The sequence below is a fragment of the Bombina bombina genome, chromosome 1 (assembly GCF_027579735.1).
Source record: "Bombina bombina isolate aBomBom1 chromosome 1, aBomBom1.pri, whole genome shotgun sequence".
NCBI classification, from domain to species: Eukaryota; Metazoa; Chordata; class Amphibia; order Anura; family Bombinatoridae; genus Bombina; species Bombina bombina.
The window spans coordinates 891,753,685-891,774,180 of NC_069499.1; the positions used below are offsets into that span (position 1 = coordinate 891,753,685).

General features: G+C 38.2%; 1 protein-coding gene across 2 annotated transcripts in view; it reads right to left on the bottom strand.

Annotated features, from left to right (window-relative positions):
* Nucleotides 1-20,496, bottom strand: part of LOC128646112 (solute carrier family 12 member 4) — a 270,698-nt gene that overhangs the window by 87,526 nt on the left and 162,676 nt on the right. For both annotated transcript variants that reach the window (XM_053699564.1, XM_053699565.1), the window contains exons 7-8: nt 17,560-17,801; nt 3,491-3,705 (exon numbers count right to left, since the gene is read on the bottom strand). In XM_053699564.1, coding sequence (XP_053555539.1) covers nt 3,491-3,705; nt 17,560-17,801 — 457 coding nt within the window. The remainder of the gene's footprint in view (nt 1-3,490; nt 3,706-17,559; nt 17,802-20,496) is intronic.

Genomic DNA, 20,496 nt, shown 5'->3' on the forward strand with positions numbered 1-20,496 from the left:
TCACAGAGACATCCACAGAAAACACAGACATACACACCCACCCTCACAGAGGCATCCAGAGAAAATACACAAAGACAAACACACGCCCACCCTCACAGAGACACCCATAGAAAAAGCACAAAGACATATGCACACACCCTCACAGATATCCACAGAAAATGCACAAAGACATACAGACCCACCCTCACAGAGATACCAACAGAAAAAAATACATACACACTCATAGAGACACAAACCAAAGCACAAAGACATACCACTTCAAACAGTGTACAAATGTTCCCATCTGTCGGCTGTACTTGTGGATTTTGAAAATGCTGTACTCTATATTGTCTTGGTGGAACCATAAGCTGTGGTACTCATACCATTAGATCTGGTTAAATGCAGGATTTAGGCTTGTTGGTATGCATTTCAAAATTAAGTCTGCTGTAGTGTAAACTGAACAGTTTTAAGTTAACCTGTCTCATTTCAAACACTGAGCAATCTTCGTCTGAGAGTATAACATGTTATGCAGATGTAAAAATCTTAGATAAAATGCCTCCTTGTATCTGGAAAGTCCTTGCATAAAGGGGCAGTAAACTGGAATGTAATATATATCATTTGTGTATTGAGGAGGAAACATTTCTGCATGGTTTTAAATATAGAATTTCTACAGCATTGTCAAATAATCATAAATACACTGCTGCTAAAAAAAAATGTGTTTATGGACCCCTGGCCCCACCATACAACTACTACCACACTGAAGTTACAATCTTAAATTGCACAAAGAAATAAAAAACATTTGCTAAGTAATTCCTACCTCCTCTGCAAATGAAAGTGATGAGCCGTCTGACTCAGTCACACACGGTACAAACAAAGTCTCACACTGTGCATAGTGGTTTAGTGCACACTCAGAAATCCTCTCAAATGCTAATACTTTACTCCTTGTAATAACATTTCCCATGCTCAATTAGCACTCTGCTGTAGTACCCACTGGTGTCTGCCAAATTTTTTTTTTTTTTTTAGTTCTTGCCTCATGGGCCCCCCTAGCCCATTGGGTCCCTGACAGGAGTCACCCCTGTCACCCCCTGGTGGCGGCCCTCAGTCACATGACCGGCTTCAGCAGGAACTGCGCATCTAACTTAAAAGCGTGCGTTCTAACTGCCGAGTCCAACTGAAGTGAAAGAAAAAGTCTGCCTGAGCTTTTTAATAAAAGTCACAAGCCGCTTTTTCTTTTAAAAAGATAAATGTGCCAAATTTCTGTTCACTAAAGTGCCCAAATAAATACACTACCAAAGTGTATGAAATAGAGTCTCTTTACATCACATACATATTAAACTGCACACTGCCCCAGAAATCTTGTACATAAAGGATTTAATAATGTCCTATTTTTCTTTTTGCAGTATTAACCATTGGCTTAAGTGCAAGTCTCCATCACCTAGAAGAAGAAAAACACTTACCTGCAGTCTAGCTGTCCAGCAAGAAGATAGCTCACAAGGCATGAAAGGACACATACTCCTTACAGAGACCTGTAGAAAAAAAAAAAAGAACAGAGTAACCAACTCTGGCTTTCTATAAGTAGGGCAGCAATATGTTAGGAAACAAAGCAAGGACTCCCTCACAACTTCCTAACTGCTTAAAAGCCACCATTACTCTACTGAAGAGATTAACATGGACTCAGCTAAAACCAAATCCTTGCTTGCAGGGAAAAGTACCCCAAAAAAGGAATTAATTTCTTTAGACACCGAACTTCACCTCCTCCATTGACAGAGGCAAAGAGAATGACTGGGGAATATGGGTAGGGGAGTGACACTTAACAGCTTTGCTGTGGTGCTCTTTGCCTCCTCCTGCTGGCTAGGAGTGATATTCCCAGTAGTAATTGGAATGACGTTGTGGACTCTCCATATTTTAGGAAAGAAAAAACTTTCATCCCTCAGAACAATTAAAAATTGTAATATACTTCTGTTACCAAAATGTGCAGTTTTTTATATGTACACTTTCTGAGGAACTAGCTCCTACTGAGCATATGCATGAGTACACATATATGTATATGTGCTATCGTCATTGGCTGTCGCATGATGCAGGGGAAGGGGAAATGGAATTAACTATAAAATTTGCCGGAGAAATAACACATTTAAAACAAATTATTTTTTTTCAAAATAAGTGATTTTGCATGATCTTTTTATTATGTATTTGCCAATTATGAAAAGTATTGTAACAGATCTTTTAAACAGGAGGAGCGTTTAATGCAAAGGGATAGAATACAGAGGTAAAGTCCCACTAAGAAGCATCTAGCATTGCAGCTCCTAAGCAGAACACAACCAGTTATTGTTGGATAATGCAACTGCTACTCTTAAAAGACTAAAAGATAAGAAAAAACTGTAAAAAATGCAGGCAGTAATTATCCACTAAACAACCAAAACAGTAAATAAAAATCACAATATTGGATAAAAATAGAAATTTAAAAACAAAAGTCTTTTGGATGCGCCTATACTACCCCCTCAGGGGTGATTGAGACTTTTTAAAATTACTCTTAAAAGACTAACTGGCTGCACTACACAGTGTGAATTTAGTTATGTGTTTAACCCTTTGCAGAAGATAAAGTAAATTATATAGGCCACTAATGGAAAAAAAATAGCATGATTTAACAATTGTCACATCATTTTTTTGCTATTCTCATTTGTTATGCTAATTAACAGACTTCTCTCACAATCAAGGGGTTAAGATAATTTTCTGAAGCCTATTTGTGCAGTCTCTGGGGATATGATATATGAGCAGGATTTGATATTGGAGTAAAAGATTTACAATACACCTATATCCCAACTGTTTTAATGACCAGCATTGCAGAATTCCATATCTATAACACTTGTCTGTAAAAAACAACAACATACTGCTCATCCAATTAAAAGGTCTATAAATTAATATAAAAGGGACATACAACTGCAATACGAAAACTTCTAATGCATTAGAGTATTTCATTATTGCAGAGAACTGTGGGCTTAACAAATCCAAAGAGGTTAAACATATTTCAAATCAGCTGTTAACAGGCATTACACTTCTACTTCTGAGCTGATCAGTGATTGGTTGGTGGCTACACACATATGCCACCCCTGATTGGTATGGTGCTTAAGAAAGCTACTGAGCCAGAGATGCATTGTCAGCCAAGAGCACAGTGTAACTATTTGTTTAACACCTTGTGGTTTAAAATCAGTTGTTGAATAATGTTATAGGCATGTAGTACTGCAAAAAAAAAAAATATGCTCTGACGTATTACAGCATTTTCATATTGCATTTTTATATCCTGGATTTAAAAGCTTACAACTGCAATATATTTTAGACTAAACTGCCAAACTCTGTTTTCATACAAAGTATTATTCTTAACATCCAAGCAAATTGTTTTTTATTATTATCGGTTATTTGTAGAGCGCCAACAGATTCCGCAGCGCTAGCTGACACTTTAGTAAACTGAATACACAATATCAAACATTTACATGTTACACCCAAATAACCACACCTTTTAGGATGCCACTGGCAGCCCCTGGGATTCCGTTAATCTCGCTGACATTGTTGTGGATAAAATACTCATCACATGTGGTGCTGGAGAGGTTTGAAGAACCACAAAATCTTTCCCACAGCTCGGTTGCCACGGTTACATTATCCACAATCATGGTTTTGGCACAAACATCAAACTGGTCTCGGGAGAGGGTCCTGTTACCCAGGAAGCAGATTCTAACATGGGAAAGGCAACATATTAATTAAAGGTATCACTATCATCTTATCAATAATGTCTACAAATAATTAGCAAAGTGAAGATTCTGTTTATTAGAAAGCAACAGAATGCAGAGTTTGTCATATATGCTGCTATCTGCAGTGAAACCACAAATAGAAAAGAACAATGAAATGGCTTATCTCCAATTGCATCAATTCATGTAAGTGCCAAAAATCATAATTTATGCTTACCTGATAAATTTCTCTCTTTCCGGATATGGTGAGTCCATGGCATCATCAATTACTGTTAAGAATATCACTCCTGGCTAGCAGGAGGAGGCAAAGAGCCCCACAGACAAACTGTTAAGTATCACTTCCCTTCCCAAAACCCCCAGTCATTCGAAAAAAGAAGTAACACAAGGTGTAGAGGTGCCTGAGGTCTTGGTAAAAAAGAACTGTCTTAAAATAAAGGGCGGGGCCGTGGACTCACTATATCCGGAAAGAAAGAAATGTATCAGGTAAGCATACATTTTGTTTTCTTTCCTAAGAAATGTTAAGTGCATGGCATCACCAATTACTGTTGGGATCAATAACCAAGCTAGAGGACACAGATGATTAGGGAGGAACAAGACAGGTAACCTAAACAGAAGGCACCACCGATTGAAAAACCTTTCTCCCAAAAGAAACCTCAGCCGAGGCAAAAGTATCAAATTTGTAAAATTCTGAAAAAATATACAGAGAAGAACAAGTTGCCGCCTTGCAAATCTGTTCTACAGAAAATTAATTCTTGAAAGCCCAGGAAGAAGAGACAGCCCTAGTTTAAATGAGCTGCAATTCTTTCAGGAGACTGCTGTCTAGCAGTCTCACAGACCAAACTAATTACACTTCTCAACCAGAGAAAAAAAAAAGTAGCTGCAGCTTTCTGACCTTTACGTTACCCAGAGAAACAAACTAACAGGGCAGAAGACTGGTGAAAAATCTTAGTCATCTGTAGGTAGAATTTCAGAGCACGCACAACTTCCAGGTTGTGTAACAAACGTTCCTTAGGAGAAGAAGGATTAGGACATAGAGAAGGAACAATACGTTTCCTGATTAATATTTCTATCCGAAATAACTTTAGGAAGGAAACCTAACTTAGTACGAAGAAACCACATATCGGCAAGAAAGATAAGGTGAATCATACTGTAAAGTTGAGAGTTCCGAAACTCTCCGAGCAGAAGAGATAACAACAAAAAACAAGACCTTCCAAGATAACAACTTAATATCTATGGAATGCACTGGCTCAAACGGAGCCTGCAGCAAAACTTAAGAACAAGGTTAGGACTCCAAGGCGGAGAAACTGACTTAAGCACAGGCCTCAGAGCCTGACAAAAAGATAGCAGTCTGGCACATCCGCCAGACGCTTATGTAGCCAAATAGACAAAGCAGAGATCTGACCCTTCAGAATACAAGCTGACAAACCCTTCTCAAGACTTGCCTGGAGAAAGTACAAAATCCTAGGAATCCTGACCCTACTCCAAGAGCAGCCCTTGGATTCACACCAATAAAGATATTTATGCCATATCTTATAGTAAATCTTCCTAGAAACAGGCTTGCGACCCTGAATCATCATAACAATGACCGACTCTGAAAACCCACGCTAAGACAGAACTAAGCGTTCAATCTCCACGCAGTCAGCTTCAGAGAAACAAGATTTGCGTGAAGGAAGGGACCCTGAAGTAGAAGGTCCTTTCTCCAATACAGTCTCTAAGGTGGAAGAGACGACATCTCCACTAGGTTTGCATACCAGATCCTGCGAGGCCATGCAGGGGCTAAGAATCACCAATGCTCTCTCCTGATTGATAAGCCATGACTCGTGGAAGGAGAATGAACGGAGGAAAATAGGGATGTCAGCCTGAAATACCAAGAGACCGCCAGAGCATCTATCAGAGCGGCCTGTGGGTCCCTTGACCTTGAACGCACCGGGGGAGCTTGGCATTCTGCCAAGACGCCATCAGATCCAGCTCTGCGTCCCCCATTTGAGGGTCAAGCTGTAGAACACCACCAGATGGAGCTCCCACTACCCGGAATAAAAAGTCTGTCTGCTCAGAAAATCCACTTCTCAGTTATCCATTCCTGGAATGTGGATGGCAGATAGACAGCAATTGTGAGCTTCTGCCTACTGAATAATCCGAGCCAACTCCTTAATGGCAAGTCACTCCGAGTTCCTCCCAGGTGGTTGATGTAAGCCACTGAGGTTATATTGTCTGACTGGACCCTGATAAACCAGGTCAAGGACAGCTGAGGCCACGCCATCAGAGCATAGAAAATTGCTCACAATTCCAAGATGTTTAAGTGGAGAGCAGACTCCTCCGGAGTCAATAGTCCCCCTGGGCCTCAATTCCCAGACTGCTCCCCAGCCCAGCAGGCTGATGTCCGAGGTCACAATCACCCAGGAATATCTCCATAAACATGTTGAGATGTTCGGGAGAAAAACCACCACGGGAGAGAGACTCCTGACGATTGATCTAGATCTGTCCTCTGAGACAGAACTGCATGGTCCCCGTTCCATTAACAGAGCATGTATAACTGCAGAGCTCTCAAATGGAAACATGCAAAGGGAATGATGTCTATGGAAGCAACCATCAGACCAATTACCTCCATACAGTGAGCCACTGAACTGATGGCTAAACAGTAGACTGGAGAGAGAGGCAACAGGAAAGAATGTAAACGATTCTGACCTCCGACAGAAATCCTTCATTGATAAAGAATCACCCTTGTAGCTGGAACAAGGGAACTCTTTTCCAAATTCACTTCCATCCGTGGAACGTAGAAAAGACAACAAGGTCTCTGTGAGAGAGTTAGCTTCTTTGACTACTCCCCTGTTGTCCAGGAAGGGCACCACAACAATTCCCTGAATACCAGAGCCCCCATTGAGAGCCATGGTAAGGTCATAAGGAAGAGCCACAAACAAACTGTTTGACAGAAAGTAAAAAACTCAGGAATTTGAAATATGCATCCTCCAGGTCTATGGTCATCCAACTGACCCTCTTGAACCAAAGGAAGAAAAGAAACACTGGATTCCATTTTGAAGGATTATACCCTTCTTGATAAGACACACTAGGTCTACCATAGGACGAACAATTCCCTCTTCTTCAATAATCATGAACAGAAATGAATAGAATCCTAGACCCTGTTTACAAACAGGAACTGGAACTATCACTCCCCGGGAAGAAGGGTCCTAAACAAAATCAAAATGCCTTTTATCTGGCCTGCAGATAAAATTTAAAGGTGGAACCCATCACTGAAAGAAAGGACTGAAGCCTATGAAAAATCCTGAGATACTATGTCCGCGACCTATCTGGGACATCTCGTATCTATGTTTGAAGACAGACAGAGAGATCAACCCTTCAATTGGGCTGATCCTGGATTAAGGGCAAAAGTCCTTTAGGTCTATTCATCTTGTCTTGGGGTAGCAAAGACCCTTTTCCACCTTTATATCAGAAATACTCCTGTCAGATCAAGACTAAACCAGGGTCTTACCCTTGCAATGAAGCGCCAGGAACTTGGACTCAGAGGAAAACTCCACTGACCAAGAATATAGACAACGCCCCGCAGGCTAGCACAGCAAAGCCAGATATCTTAGCTCCTGGCTAAAAATTCTGCATGATAGCATCAGAATAAAAGAGTTGGTTAGTCTAAAGGTCTAAATCTACCAAATTGGAATCAGACAAGACATCGCACCATAAGGTGTCGTACTGGCAAAGTGGCAATACAACTTCCATTGCAGCCTCCATCTTAGACCTATGAATCCTGAAAAGAACAGCTATCCTCTGAAGGAATCATAGTTCTCTTGGCCAGAGTAGAAAACCCATACTCTTAAGACATCGTTCGCCACAATATTTAATCGAGATGGAGAAAGATCTTTGTAAGGACAGAGGAAGGGGAAAAAAAGTGAATCCCTTACTTATCCCATGTCCGTGAAACATCTCCTAGCACGTACAGGAAAACACTTCTACAAAGGAAGTAACATCAATAAACTATTTAAGTTGACTAAGAGTTCTTTGAGTTGACAACGACAGACGTGTCGGAGTCGCTTCAGTAGCTAAAAAACCTCCTTTTAACAACACACAAGGTGATTAAGCATACATCTGAAGGTAGCCCCTTCAGCATCAGATGAAGGAATTATACTGTCCGAATCTGAGATTTTACCCTCAGATGCTACCAACATATCCTCCTCATCAGACTTATGAGGAAGGACAACCGGTGTACCGTAGGTAGAACAGAAACCTTACTATCTGATTCTCTTATATTCCTCTTGCTATTTCCCATTAGCATAGGGAAGGCAGATAATGCTGCAGAGATCGCAGAAGATACCTGAGCAAAAATAAATCTGCAAGCAAACAAGCTCCTCCAGGAGACAGAGGAAAATGCAGGGAACTGTATGTGATGCCATAAGGCTAGAGACATGCAAGGAGAAACTGTGGCATTGCCTAACTGTATCATCCTGAGAGACGAAATTTGAGTCAATATTTGATATAATATGGGAGCAGAGCTCTAACCCCATGAACAGACTCACATAGAAGAGCCCCAAAAATTTAAATTATTCTGGCACTGTAAATGTACTAGTAATAAACCCAAAAACATGACAGACTAGCTCAGACCTAAACCAAAACTAACAATAGAAGGCGGCCGCCCCAAATCCACAGGTCCTATGCGATTACGGACACAGTGACGTCAGACGCAAAAAAAACTTTAAAAATCTAAACCAAAAATATTAAGGTCTATAAGCAATAAAACATAGAGCAAAAATTATCTACCAATATATAGATCATTCACTGTGATATTTGGAATATATTTATTAAAAACTTGCTCAATAAAATGTGCCTTTCACTATAAGGATAAAACATTGCACTGAGAAAACAGAAACAATTTCCTTTAGAAATGTTCTTTGCAATAAATGCGATTGTTTATCTTATTCAACCATACAAACTGAGCCCGCCTCAATGAACAGCCCGTATTCGCCTCTTCATTCTGAGACAAATAATGAAGCAGGAAAATGGCACCCCTTCCGATCTCCATTAGGAGAAGGAGGTGGAGTCACAAAACAAAAGGCGCGCAATGTCAAAGTCCTTTTACAATAACGGGGCGCTTCTCTGTTCAGAAAGGCATTCGATATACATTAAAATTGTAACTCAAAAGGTAAATAAAAAACCGAGTCTAAGTCCCTTTCTCACAATGAACTTCTAACCGAAACGGTCTTAATACCGCTCGCTCCCAGAGCGTTACTCCTTTCTGCAGAAGCAGAAATTTTAAGGTACAGCCCAAACTGATTAAAGAACTGCTCTGTTGTTCCGATCTCTCAGATATATGACAAAGGAGCATACAAGGGCTAGTTAAGTAGACAAACAAACCTTATTGCGATAGGGCATTAACAAACCCACATAGCAAACACGAAGGTTAACCCGTGAAGATCTAACCATTATCAATGTTTCTCTCACATACACTATAAAGTGCCTGCACCCTGCCATTAACCTCTTGAATGCTAACGATGGTTCTGAGCCATGGCAAATTGTCTCATTTAGTTGCCAACGACGGCTCAGAGACATCGCTAGCACTCTCCCACCTTGAGGGAGATCTGGAGGCTTCCACCTGCTCCTACCCCGGCGATCGGGCCTGTAATAGTGACAGGCATCGCCGGGGCTTCACATTTTGTGCGGTGATGTCACACGCAATGACGTGATGACGCCACTGCGCAACTTTATTTAAAATGGACAATGTAAAATATAGGGAAAGGGGGCATGCTGCTTAGAAGCCTGTATCTCAGGCATCTAAGCAGCTACAGACCCCCAAGACCCACCGTTGGAAAGGTAACTGCCTAACCTTTGTAAAAAAAAAAATGTTAAAAAATGTTTTATGTAAAAACATAAAAAAAATTAAAATAAAAATTCAGCTTAAAGATATCCTTACTAAGGATATACTATGTCCCAAAGATTTGCAGAATCTGATAAAGTGCCACATCTCCACTCTAGAAGACAGAAAGGCACTTACCTGCATTTAGCCGTCCAGCAGGAGGACAGCTTGTACGGCATGAGAGCAAGCCACTCCTCACAGAGACCTGTAGAAAAATAAAGAACCGAGTAAACCGACTCTGTCGTCTTATACTAGGGCAGCAGAGTGTTAGGAAAATGCAGCAAGGCCCACCTTACAAGTTCCTAACTGCTTTAAAGCCACCACTGCCCTAGAGAAGAGACTGACATGGAGTACAGCTATACCCAGATTTGAGAAGGAAAGATCAGAGTAAACCTACTCCGGCTTTCAACTAGTTAAAATCTTGCTTGAAGTAGAGAAATTCAATTTTCTTCAGACACCAAAAACTTCACCTCCTCTTTGCACCGAAGGCAAAGAGAATGACAGGGGGTTGTGGGAAGGGAAGTGATATTTAACAGTTTGTCTTTGGTGCTCTTTGCCTCCTCTTTCTGGCCACGAGTGATGCCCCTAACAGTAACTGATGATGCCGTAGACCATATTTTAGAAAAGAAAAAGCCATATTTTTAACATGAAGCGATCAAACAATTTTCTCAATACTTTTCTAAAGGTGAAAGGGACATGAAACTTATGTTTTTCTTATATTATTCAGCTATTCAATTTTAGACACCTTTCCAATTTACTTTTATCAATTTTGCTCCATTCTCTTGGTATCCTTCATTGAAGGAGCAGCAATGCATTAGTGGGAGCTGGCTGAGCACATTTGTAATCCATTGATAAAGAGGTATATATGTACATCCACCAATTAGCAGCTAGCTTCCAGCTCCTGAGTCTACCTAGGCGTGCTTTTCAACAAAGGATACAAAGAGAAGGAAATTAGATAATAGAAGTTAATTAGAAAGTTACTTAAAATAATATGCTCTATCTGAATCACAAAAGATTATTGCTTGCGTTTCATGTCCCTTAAAGATAAAGCCCCATACTGGTCTTTTTTACATTTTTGTAAGTATTCCAAGACATTTTTGAATAGTTCTATTATGTTGCACATGTGAAAGGCAATCTGAAATGGCCATAAACAACACATTTTAGAGGATTATTTGCATATATGGTCTAGATTCATTCATTGCTATTGTATAGTGTGCAGTGGCCAGGGCACACATTTACATATGTATAGATTCACTTCCATATGCATATGTATTCAATATGTGATATCCTATATAGATAATGGGATGTAGCAATGGTGTGTAGCAATAACTTTCAGTAAATGTTTGTTTCCAATTCACAGACGTCTGCATAACCAGGATTTCAAACAGGATCGAGCCTTTGTGAATGGGCTTTAACATATACACACACACATTATATATATATATACACACATACACACACATTATATATATATATATATATACACACATATACATACATATATACATACATACACACACACATAAAAGACTGAGGACAAGACAGGATCGATCTCCTTGAAAAAGTTGCGATTATACAGTGAAACGTTTGTCTGAAGGGTGGCACATCACAGAGAGGAGCAGGACTAATTACGGGCATTGAGAGGCAGCAGACCTGGGTGAACACCCTGTTCATATTTTCCTTAAAACATACTTGTTTGGCAAATAAGGGACTGGTAATAGATACATCTGTGCACTTTTGAGTGTTTAGACCCCAAGTGAATAATGCCTTTTGATTTTATAACTGTATGTTATTTTTTTTACTGGGATACATATCTTTATCAATAAACAAATCCTGTTTTGCCATGGGCGTCATTTGCAAATAAAAAAAAAAAAAAAATCCAGAGTTGATCTGAGCTTGACAACAGAAGTAAAGATAAAAACATTTATTTTTTTTAATTACACATTGTATTTGAACCATGGAAATTAATTTTTACAAACTATATAAAGTCTTCCTTTGCCACCCTTTGGACACATATTAAACATTTCTCTCAATGTTATGACTGTCATCTAGTGGCTGAAAATAAAATTAAAATTATATGAATCAATACTAAACACATTTTAAAATCTATGGGCTAGAAGTGTTTGCCTGTATTCTCAGTAACAGTAGCATAGTGACAACCTTGGCAATATTAATAGCTACTACAAAGAAATTAAATTTGAGCTGCATAATATTGTAGCTTGTAAAGTATAATGATAACTTTCATATAGAATACATATGAAATAGTATCCTTCACCAGTCATATGTGTCTGATAAGAATGGCCACAAATCCCTATTTCATAGTAATACTTAAAGGGATGACAGATATAATTAAAATGTGCATGGGTGCATTTTAATTTGAAATAGAAGCATGTTTGCAATAAACTTCAATTAGCAAAAATGCTTCAAGTAGAAGTTATTACTGTTTTTCAGGGGCATACTCACATATGCTGTAAGGGTCTGTGCAACAGTATTCAAACATTACACTTCTGCAGTGGCTTGTATGACACAAATAATGTTTTCACAGAAGCAATACACATGAACAGTCCATGGTGTTTGAATACCGGTGCATGGGATCCAGCATATGCGCGTATGCCACAGAAAAAAGTAAATTTTACTAGAAGCAGATTTGCTAATGGAAGTATATTGCAAAATGCTTTTATAAATACTCCCATGTACATATCAGTTTTGATCTTTCTATCCCTTTGACAGCTGACATCAATTATCTCCTGCATCTGTCTAAAATGCAATGCAGATAACTAAAAATTATGCTCAATATTAAAACCCTTCAATCATTGTAATTAACCATAAATGCCCCATTACTATTAAACTTAAAGGGACACTAAACCCAAACATTTTCTTTCATGATTTAGGAAGAGAATAAAATTTAAAATAACATTTCAAATTACTTTATTATCTAATTTGCTTCATTCTTTAGATATCCTTTGTTGAAGAAATAGCAATGCACATGGGTGAGCCAATCACACGAGGCATCTATGTGCATCTACCAATCAGCAGCTACTGAGCATATCTAGGTATGCTTTCCCGCAAAGAATATCAAGAGAATTAAGCAAATTAGAAAGTTGTTTAAAATTGCATGCTCTTTATAAATAATGAAAGAAAAAAATTGGGTTTTATTCCCCTTTAAGGGCTAACCCTGATCACTCCCCACTACATTTCCCATGATGCTTGACTGGACTTCAGAGTGCCTAAGCATCATGGGAAATGTAGTTCTGTAACATCTGTAGTGCCAAGGCCTGCCATCAATATGGCCAGAAATAACCATACCCCTTTTACCTAGCTCCCCATCCTCATTCCTAGTTCTGGACAACATAGTAACACAGAGACAAGAAAGCGTGGAGAACCTGGTAAGCATTGTCTAGGTTATAGGACAATATATAGAAATGTATGTTTTTATTATTTAAATTTCCAATTATCTTGGACAACAGGTGAGAAAATACGGTCACTTCCGGAAACCAAGATGGTGGCGCCCAATGGAATAGCACAGCCTCCTAACACCAAGGATAACTTTGGTCAGCAGGGAATGTGTAAGCAGCCCGGAGGGATAAAAAGCCAGCCAGCCTCCCCCCGTAACTTATCAGGTAAGACCCTTGAGAGGGACCTAGCTTTGACCATCCTATGATGAATAGGACTATATATGAGGATGGGAGCTCAGGTAAAGGGTTATATAGGTAAAAGGGGAATTGCTACTGTCCATGCCCCCTCTGGGGAGGGAATCTCACTTGGTTAGTATTGGATAGCTTGGACAAGATATACACTTATAAAGTAAAAGCCCCATACAAATCCCCCCCCCCCCCCCACCACCACTGGGTACTCTTAATAAATGCCTATACAATGGCTTCCATTGGTAGATCCATCCTATTAAAGGGACATTAAACTGCTGGGCCCAACTACAGTAGCTTGGTTACTACTTAGAGCTGCAGGTACAGGAGTAAAACCAATAGCATGTTCTTTAAAATCTTTCGCTCATTTTAACCCATTTCAGAAGCAGTTTGTAAAGCTCTGCATTTTTATACTAAGCACAGTTACCTTGGTGTGCACGCATTGTTGCAAACTGTGACAGAAGCAGAAACAGCGCACTTTCACGGATAAAGGATGTTGGTGGATTTTTGACAGCTGTACCTTGCATCTGGCTTTAATATCTTGTACAATAGCAAGTGGTAGCTTTCCATTTTTACAGTTTTTTCCCCATAGTTTTAAAGTTACATTACCAATATAAAAATCCCTCAGGGATAATATGGAGAAATACAGCCACTGCAAAAAATACAGTTCCCCCTCTGTATGTGCACTTCAGTGTGCATGGCAAACTGAAGTGCACAACACGGCTTGTCAAGGAGACGACAACAACACTGATCGATAAATATGCACCACTGTCATAATGTGCAGGTATACTTAAAGGGACAGTATACTGTAAATATGTTTTTTTTACCAGCTGCATAGTATAAAATGTATGAGATTTGCTTTTTTAAGGCTTATCTGTGTATATGAATTAGCCGATTTTGTGTTTTGAAGCCTCAACCTAATAAAATGGGTTGAGCTTGTAGGTATAATCAGATCTCATTACTTTATCACATTGTGTACATATACATGCTTCTTTATCTTATATCTGTCCACAAAACAATCACCAATACTTGGAGAGAACAATGCAAAATTAAAATGTTATTACCTTATTTCTTCTATAACCCACTGGGAGTATAATTTCTTCTACTGGCTGTGTTAACACAGCTTGGCCTCAAGGCTAAAAACTTTCAGAATAGGTGGGGATACCACAGGCTAAATCAACTATTTCAAATGCTAATATAAGGGTAATGGAAATACTTGTAAACAATTTATTATACTCTAGCAGGTAAACTTTATCATTGGGAACAAATTAAAAGGGAGAACCCTTTTTGAGTAAACTGTCCCTTTAAGCTTCCAGATTGGAGGGGGCCCAATGCAACGATGCAGAATTTCACTAGCCAGAACTTGTAAAGGGTTAAAATAAGATAACAGCTTTGAGAAGAGCTGCAGGCACACAAGGAAAATAATATCATGATAAGTAGTTACCATTCTATTGTAGTTTAGCGTCAAATTCCCTTTTAATCTACATCCATCCTAAATGATGCAAACATACTCCTATAATCTAAACCCTCTTTTAACCCCCTTATTGCTAAATACCCCCTTACACAATCCCACCCAGTTGCAATCCCACTAAAATGCCATTATGGCCTGCATAGGATTTGGCCCTCAGTTTGATAATTTAACAACACATAGAGACACGCTATATTAATACGAAAGAAACATTTTATATTTGCATGGGACATAATATATAACTTTTGCATGACATTCATTTTGTGGTCTAGTTACCCAAATTCCCACGTGGGGATAGTGAAATGCTAACAAATATATAAATGCACTGGGTATCAATTAATTTTTAACATGGTTTTCCTCTGCCATCCTCTCTCTTCACACTTACAATAAACCTAGGGCCAGATTTTATGTAATGAGCTACAGTGGCGATGCTATGACAAAGTCTGGGCATCATAGGAAAGCAGATTTTTCATAGTATATTGATGACACTGGGATCTCTACTTAGTGATAGTGAGCTATAGGTGCGCCACTAAATACTAGCAGCTAGTTTCAGTTGGTAGCCAACCATAAGAAGCTTGTGAAAAGGCCATTATATCTGTAACTGTTTAAGTGTTCATTATGTACGGACTCTGCTCACTACAGCAATAACTAACCCAACCTGAACACATAAAGCCAAATATTTGACCAAACCTCGTACCCAAAGTATTGCTAACTTATACAGAAAGCCACTGTATTAAATCGTAATGGCTGACATGGTCCAACAATGCGACCCCTGCCACTTCAATAGAAGTACTATAAGATAGGTAAGTTAGTTTACTGGAGATGTTTCGGTACTCAGAACCCAAAACATCCACCATCGCTACCCTAATCTAATGAACCCCCCTACATCACCATGGTTTAACCCACAAATCGACCCCCCCCAGACACATACACACCATCACCTGCAGTAGGAACAAGCTTGAACAAAATCTAGGGAGATTAGGTGCCCACTCTAGTTTTCCCCACAATATTAAAATAAATATTAGAAACTTCTTATGTGAAACAGGCAATTCTATTACAAATGTGTGGTCTTATGTCTCACCAGTATAACACATACAAATCTCTCACTGCATTGGTCCTATTTAGTGGAGGTCTAGTGATGCTAAAGAAGCGCTTATCATCCCCATTACTATAGCAACATACTAATAGAAGTACATTGGAAACTTAAAACTTAACTTTAAAATTGTATGTTCTAACCAAATCATGAAAGAAAATTTTATAGCCTTGGTATTTTTTTTTTTATTTTTTTTTTTTTTACTATATATATTTTTTTTTTACTATGCTAAATGAGTTTGGACAAACATATGGGTTGAATATGTATAAAATTGTCAAAATAAATTAAGTAACCCTTCAGTGAAATCCGAATTTAGCATAGTCTTAAATACATATATTTAATTGGTAGATATCAATAATTTGACTAAAATGCAAGATGTTGCAAAGTGACAAAAAACATTCTAATTTCAAATCAATCATTTTTAATAAATGTTAAAAATGTAGATCTATGTTTTGTCCATTCTATTGTTGACCATGATTTTGGATATTTATTTTGTACTAAGTATGGTTTCTCTTTGGCATTATTTGGATATTTCTAAAAATGTAAGTTATTTTCCAGAAAGGGGCAAATCTGGAGTGCAGAAAACAGAACTAAAGAAAAAAACAAACAAACAAACAAACAAACAAAAAACAAAACATGAGTTATGTGGGTAACACACACAAGTGTAAAAGAGGCTGAAATTGTTAACAAGTGTGTTGTAATTTTATCATTTGTCCACTAGGTGGCAATGAAAGAATTTTGTTTGTGTTTATTTTAGTAATATTTCATCTATGCAGTCCCAAATCAAGGCAACAGGTAAAGGCAACTTACAAATGTATATAATATATATATATATATATATATATATTTATATTGATGCTTATTGTTTAACGCTGTGTCAGTTTTCTAATCTTAACTTTAGACGTTTCAATACAATATTTTATTTTTGTCACTGAGAGATCGAGAGAGTCTGGGGATTTTTCATTGAATGGAAGTGTTTATTTTAGTAATAGTTGACACCATAGGAGAGAAAATTCACAGATGCCATCATGTTTATTAAATAATAGGCAGGATAAATCATTTATGTTTGATTAAAGATCATTTTAATTAGGGAGCGTTACTGTATATAGATTACAATTATTGTATGAAACAGTTTTCAGTGCACCTGATTCATTAAGTATATGCTTTTTCCCATCCCTATTTGGATTCTAAAATTCACTCTTGAATGAAGTAAAATACTAATCTGCAGCTATTTCATGCTTGTGTATATTGAAAAATAGATTTGCAGTCCAGTCTATTAAAGGGACATGAAACCCATGTTTTATATTTCATGATTCAGATATAGCATTCAATTTAAAACAACATTTTAATGTACTTATATTATCAAACAGTATTTGTTATCTTGGTATCCTTTGTTGAAAATCAGGAATGTAAGCATAAGAGCACTATATGGCAGCAGTTTTGCAAGAATGGTATCCATTTGCAAGAGCACGAGATAGCAGCACTATTTCCTGCCACAAAGTGACCTAGGTATCTCTTCAACATAGAATACCATGGGAACTAAGCAAATTTGATAATAGAAGCAAACTGGAAACTTTGCAATTGAATACTCTGTCTGAACCACCAAAGACATTTTTGGGTTTCATATCCCTTTAATTTTTCATAGATATCTCAAACTCATCAGCTCCAATCAACTCCAGTACATTTCTTTTTCAGATGTTATACAGAACTAATGACAACAGGACATGAATTCTATAATAAGCTTCATCACACTGTGGGTGTTACCCATACTTGCTACTTACGGAAATGCAGGGGGCTCAAAGATGGATTTGATGCCCCCAGCATAGATGGATAGGATAGAAATGACGACACAAGCCAGGAAAAGTGAGGCAAACTTGTTCACGTATTTCACGCCCACAAACACCACAACTGCCATCAAGGTGAGGAAGATTGTGCCATAAACTCGCATGTTGTTCAGCATTGCCCTGGAGTCCTCATGAGGGTTGGGTGTGTGGAATATGGCAGCTGCTGGAGCAATATACACCTGGTGGAAAAGACAGAAACATGTGTAAAGGCACTGGGACAAAGATGAGTCACTAGACCTAGCAAGCTATACACAGTGCACAGTTTAGTAATAGGTTTCAAAGGAGTTAAACAGGTAAAGCCCTGATGGAACTCACAATATAGCGGTTACCGGCAGCTGCTCCTGGCCTGCCATGATAATCTGAAACCAGATCAAAAGCAGAGCACAAAAAATGCAGGCGGTATAGAGCTCTAATACCACTAGCGCTAAATCCATAGTCCTCCCAAATTACATGTATTGGTTTAATTTTTTGTGCCTTGTGATAATTCCGTTGTATTATTGTATTCACCGAGGTAGCAAATTATCCAGCGAAGGGACAAAAAAAGTTGAACAAAATAAACAATTTCCTTAACCACTAAGCCATGGCACTATTAATGGCTAAACAGACAACTCCTAATTCCTAAACTCCCCATGCTAAACATCCTTCCACTATTAACCCTAAATTGCCACAACCCCCATTGCAAACTCCACAAAGTTAACACCCCTCCACTTTTAACCACTAAACCATCACATACCAATGTATAACAAATATTAACCCTTAAACCCAAATAATACCCTAAAGCTAATACACCTTCTGCTAGAAACCTCCAAAATTGACTTTGAACTATAAAAAAAAACTCCCAAAGAAATGGTCTATTCCCCTTCCCATAGTGCTACTGCCCGGTTAGCTGTTGCTATTTTTATATTGGCTTTTCCATCACATTTGTCATTCCTAATTGGATATAATACATCAATAATAAAAATACAATCTCCCCCCCCCCCCGCCAACAACATACCATAATTAAAGAGATATAAAATGGTCATGATGCACATAATTGAGTAGCATGCATACTACAATGACATTATATACATATATACACATATACATACATACACATTTACAAGATTCAAAGAAGAAAAAATGGAGAGGTCACAGTAGTGTTCTCTACAAAATAGACAGGGATTTCAGCACTCCGTTTTAGTAGACAATTATTTATTTAAATATTAAATTCAATGCACACGTATGTAAGAATTAATTTAGAAATAGGTGTTCCAGGCCTCTACGCAACCAAACAACTTCTGGGTCCCCTAAACCAAAACCACACAAAATAGTTGTAAATAAATAAATTTATTTGTGCAAACAAAAAGAAAAAAATCAAAAAAATCACATACATTTAAAATACGTTTTGTACATTAAATGCATAGATAAAGCTGGCCAGCTCACTCAGGTTAATATGATGCAGATAAATACCTAAACATAGGTAATTGAGTTCTTAGGCAACACCCCTACCAGTGGGTAGCCCTGTGTACCAACAGGAATCTGCTACCATGGATAATAATGGGGATCCATGCGTAATCACTCATTTAGGGCACAAATGGAAATGACAACACCTATCTCAGAGGGTAACCCAAACAAGTTAGAGAGGCTTGTTACCTTGAGATTAATAATAGGATCTATGTCAAATACTTATGTACAATTTTGTTACATTGTTACAGTCTAGCACATGCTTTACATTTTACACACTTTTCATTGAGAAAACAACACCCTGACCAGAGGGTAGCACCAATATTAAGAAAGGTTCCAGCTACCTTAGTACTAAATAGGGATCTATGTATCTCTAATGATAGATGTGTAATCACAGCAATAGTATCAATCACATGTATAGTGCAAGCAGTATAAATTACATAAGAACCATGTTAATAGGACTTTCCACATCCGCTATGATTTTGTTCAAAGCTCAAGTGTATATGCTTAAGTGCATGTTCCAGACAGTACATTCCGTTATAGACTCGTAAGTCCATGAATACTTTACAAATCACTTTTGAGCGCTTGTAGTCCTTCTTCTTTTCCTTTTAAGCTTGGTGAAAAATCCGGGTGTGGTGCCTGCTTGCTGCTGTAGTTAGAGGAGCTGTGTGCTGCATCGAGTATCAATCAGGAGCTGGTTCTCAGCTGTGCAAATGACGTCACACGCCAACGGCCGTTTCACCCCCCACGTGACCGAATGTCATTGGGGCTTCCTCAGGGCGTATACCTTGCCACTCCATAAGCACTTTATTTAAGCTCAGCCCTTTTTTTGGATTGGTGAAATATATTCAGTGAAAATCAAACAGTGTTTTCTATTTCTCAAATGTAACCAGTATAGTTATTGGCTCTCACCTTACCCATGCAAATTAGCAACAGTATGGTAACATATTAAGCGTTTCAATATTTGCAAATATATAATGGCGAGAACCAAAAAAACATTGTTCGCACTTGATTATAAAAATAATAATTACTTCCAGCAAAGCCAATCCAGCGCGAGGCAAACAATGGGAGTAGGAAATTTTTATTATTAATCTCTATTTTTAGATTGTTTAGATTTTTTGTTTAGGGAGAACGACAATATAAATTCCTGCATTATGATAAAGTAGCACCATATTATTCTTGTACAAGTTATATAATTTTTTACCTTTATAGAAAAGGAGCAAAATCTAATTTTTCGTTCAAGCCATTTGGTGACAACGTTTTTAATCGAAATATCCATGCCACTTCTTTCCTAAGTAGTAGATTATCAATATCTCCACCCCTGCCATGTAAAGAACATCTTTCAATACCTATAACTTTTAAATCATCTGTAGAACAATTATGGCAGAGTTTGAAATGCAGAGCTATATTACTATTTATGCCTTCCTTTGC